This window comes from Austrofundulus limnaeus, unplaced genomic scaffold, assembly GCF_001266775.1.
Source record: "Austrofundulus limnaeus strain Quisiro unplaced genomic scaffold, Austrofundulus_limnaeus-1.0 Scaffold60, whole genome shotgun sequence".
Taxonomy (NCBI): Eukaryota; Metazoa; Chordata; class Actinopteri; order Cyprinodontiformes; family Rivulidae; genus Austrofundulus; species Austrofundulus limnaeus.
Window position 1 is genome coordinate 363,649 of NW_013952462.1, and position 1,903 is coordinate 365,551.

Here is a 1,903-nt window from a genome sequence, read left to right on the forward strand (position 1 = left end):
AAGGATGTGGCCTCTGTGGCCCAGCTAGGCTGGGTCCTCATGAGGACCCAGCCCATGAATTGAGACACAGTCTGAGTAAAACCTATTTGCATCCATCTATGCTGGGACTCGGAGAAGCTTTGTTTGTAAGTTTACATTTTATGTTATGGATCAGGATTCATGTATATTTTGTGTCCTAATTTTATTTTAGAGTAAGTTTTATGCATGATTGTTTAAGCTTCATTCAGCCATGTGTAGCTTAATTCTGCCACGTGTAGCTTAGTTAACAATGGTATAATGCAGAACAATTGCAAAATAGGTTAATTTTTATGTTTTTATTTACAGTTTCACAACATGTTCCGGAAACATTGTAAGAAAGCAWGTCAATGAAGATGAAGACAAACAAGTAAACAGTTCTCAATTTTACTTCCACGTCTGGGTCATCCTTCAACTCTTTCAAAATTCAGGACATCTGTTTAGCTATCTGTCACTACGTGTAGCTCTACAAGTATGGGGACAGAATAGGAGGAGAGCCTGAAAAACTAAAGTCTTTCCTTCTCGTTTATTTTTAGAGAATCTTAGAACAACTAAGACCTGCATGCTGGAAGCTAAGTGTTCTCGTTGGGTGGTAAGGGACAATTAGCTGCTTTAAATTTGCTGGGAGATGGGCCATTCAGTGCTTTATATGTAACTCTAGTTTGAGCAGCAGGTAAGAGCCATTTGGTCTCTTTGATATATAAAGTTGTGTGTTGTCAGCATAAAAATAGTAGTGTATATTGTATGTAATCAGTGTGGTCAAAGTTTAATTTTATTTGACCAAACAAAGGTTCTTCAAAATCTGCAACAGGTAAGACATAAATTGTAACCTTTCAACAAAACCTTCTTACAGAAATAAAGAAAGAAAAAACCTGTGTGCATGCAAAGTGTCCTGTAAGAGAAAAACCTGCAGAACTGCCAAGGTCTTCAGAAAGTTTTAACATGCTCCTACTCACACACGCAGCCTGTTGAACGCTCTCCAGCAGGTGTTTGGAGGGAATGAGGAAGTCCAGCAGGCACTGCAGCGCGTCACCGTGATATCGCTCATCAATGGTGCGAAACAGCTGGCTGAGGACGACGGGCGCCGTTGCCTCAAACGGTGGGAAGAGGGCCGAGAGGGCGCTCTGGATAGACAGGTCCAGGGATTCTGGATTCTAGAAGACAAAGAAAGATAAAGATGGATCAGTTTATATCTTCAGAACGATTGTCAAGAATACAATCAAACTAAATTAGAGACAAGTTTAAGTTGTTTTCATCTGTTAAACAAAATCAAAGTGTTTTATGAACGAATGTTCTGATTGTAGATTTAAGGCTTTGGACACAATTAGCAAGAAGTACTTGCAGAGTGAATCAGTGAATGACAAAATTGACGTGCGTTTAATGAAATCTTAAAATCATCAGTGCAGATGTATGTGRAAAATAAATTACCTGTAGCCAAATGAAAACCTCAGTCAGGGTCATAAAATACTTCAAATGCTTTTGCATGTGTACAAGAAACAGTTTGCTACTATCTTTGTCTATGTGAATCACATGCTCCCCAAAAGTTGCTTTTGAAGAAGATGACAATGTTTTCACACTAATAACTTTGAAAACAGGATCTGTAAAAAGTTTGTTGTGTCAGTTAACAAAGAATAAAGCCAAGTGGCAAAAGACTTGCTAAAAGTTAAAAACTGCAAAACTGTAGCTAGAAGCTAAATCTAGCTAAGTGGTAAAGTAGTAGGTAAAAAGTTTAGGTAGCAAAATGCTAACTAAATGTTAATAGTAGCATGAGGCTAACTGAAAGCTAAGTGGCTAAGACTAACTAAAACTAGTTGAAAGRATCAAAAGAACAGCTAATAGGTAAATGTAGCAAAAGGCTGACCAAAAACCAAAAGTTACAAAATTATAT

At 37.7% G+C, this 1,903-nt stretch overlaps 1 protein-coding gene across 3 annotated transcripts in view; it reads right to left on the reverse strand.

Moving 5' to 3' along the window:
• The window catches only part of LOC106518367 (uncharacterized), a 44,760-nt gene that overhangs the window by 23,856 nt on the left and 19,001 nt on the right, over window positions 1-1,903 (reverse strand). For all 3 annotated transcript variants that reach the window (XM_074559741.1, XM_074559740.1, XM_074559739.1), the window contains 1 exon segment: window positions 972-1,169. In XM_074559741.1, the coding sequence (XP_074415842.1) occupies window positions 972-1,169 (198 nt within the window).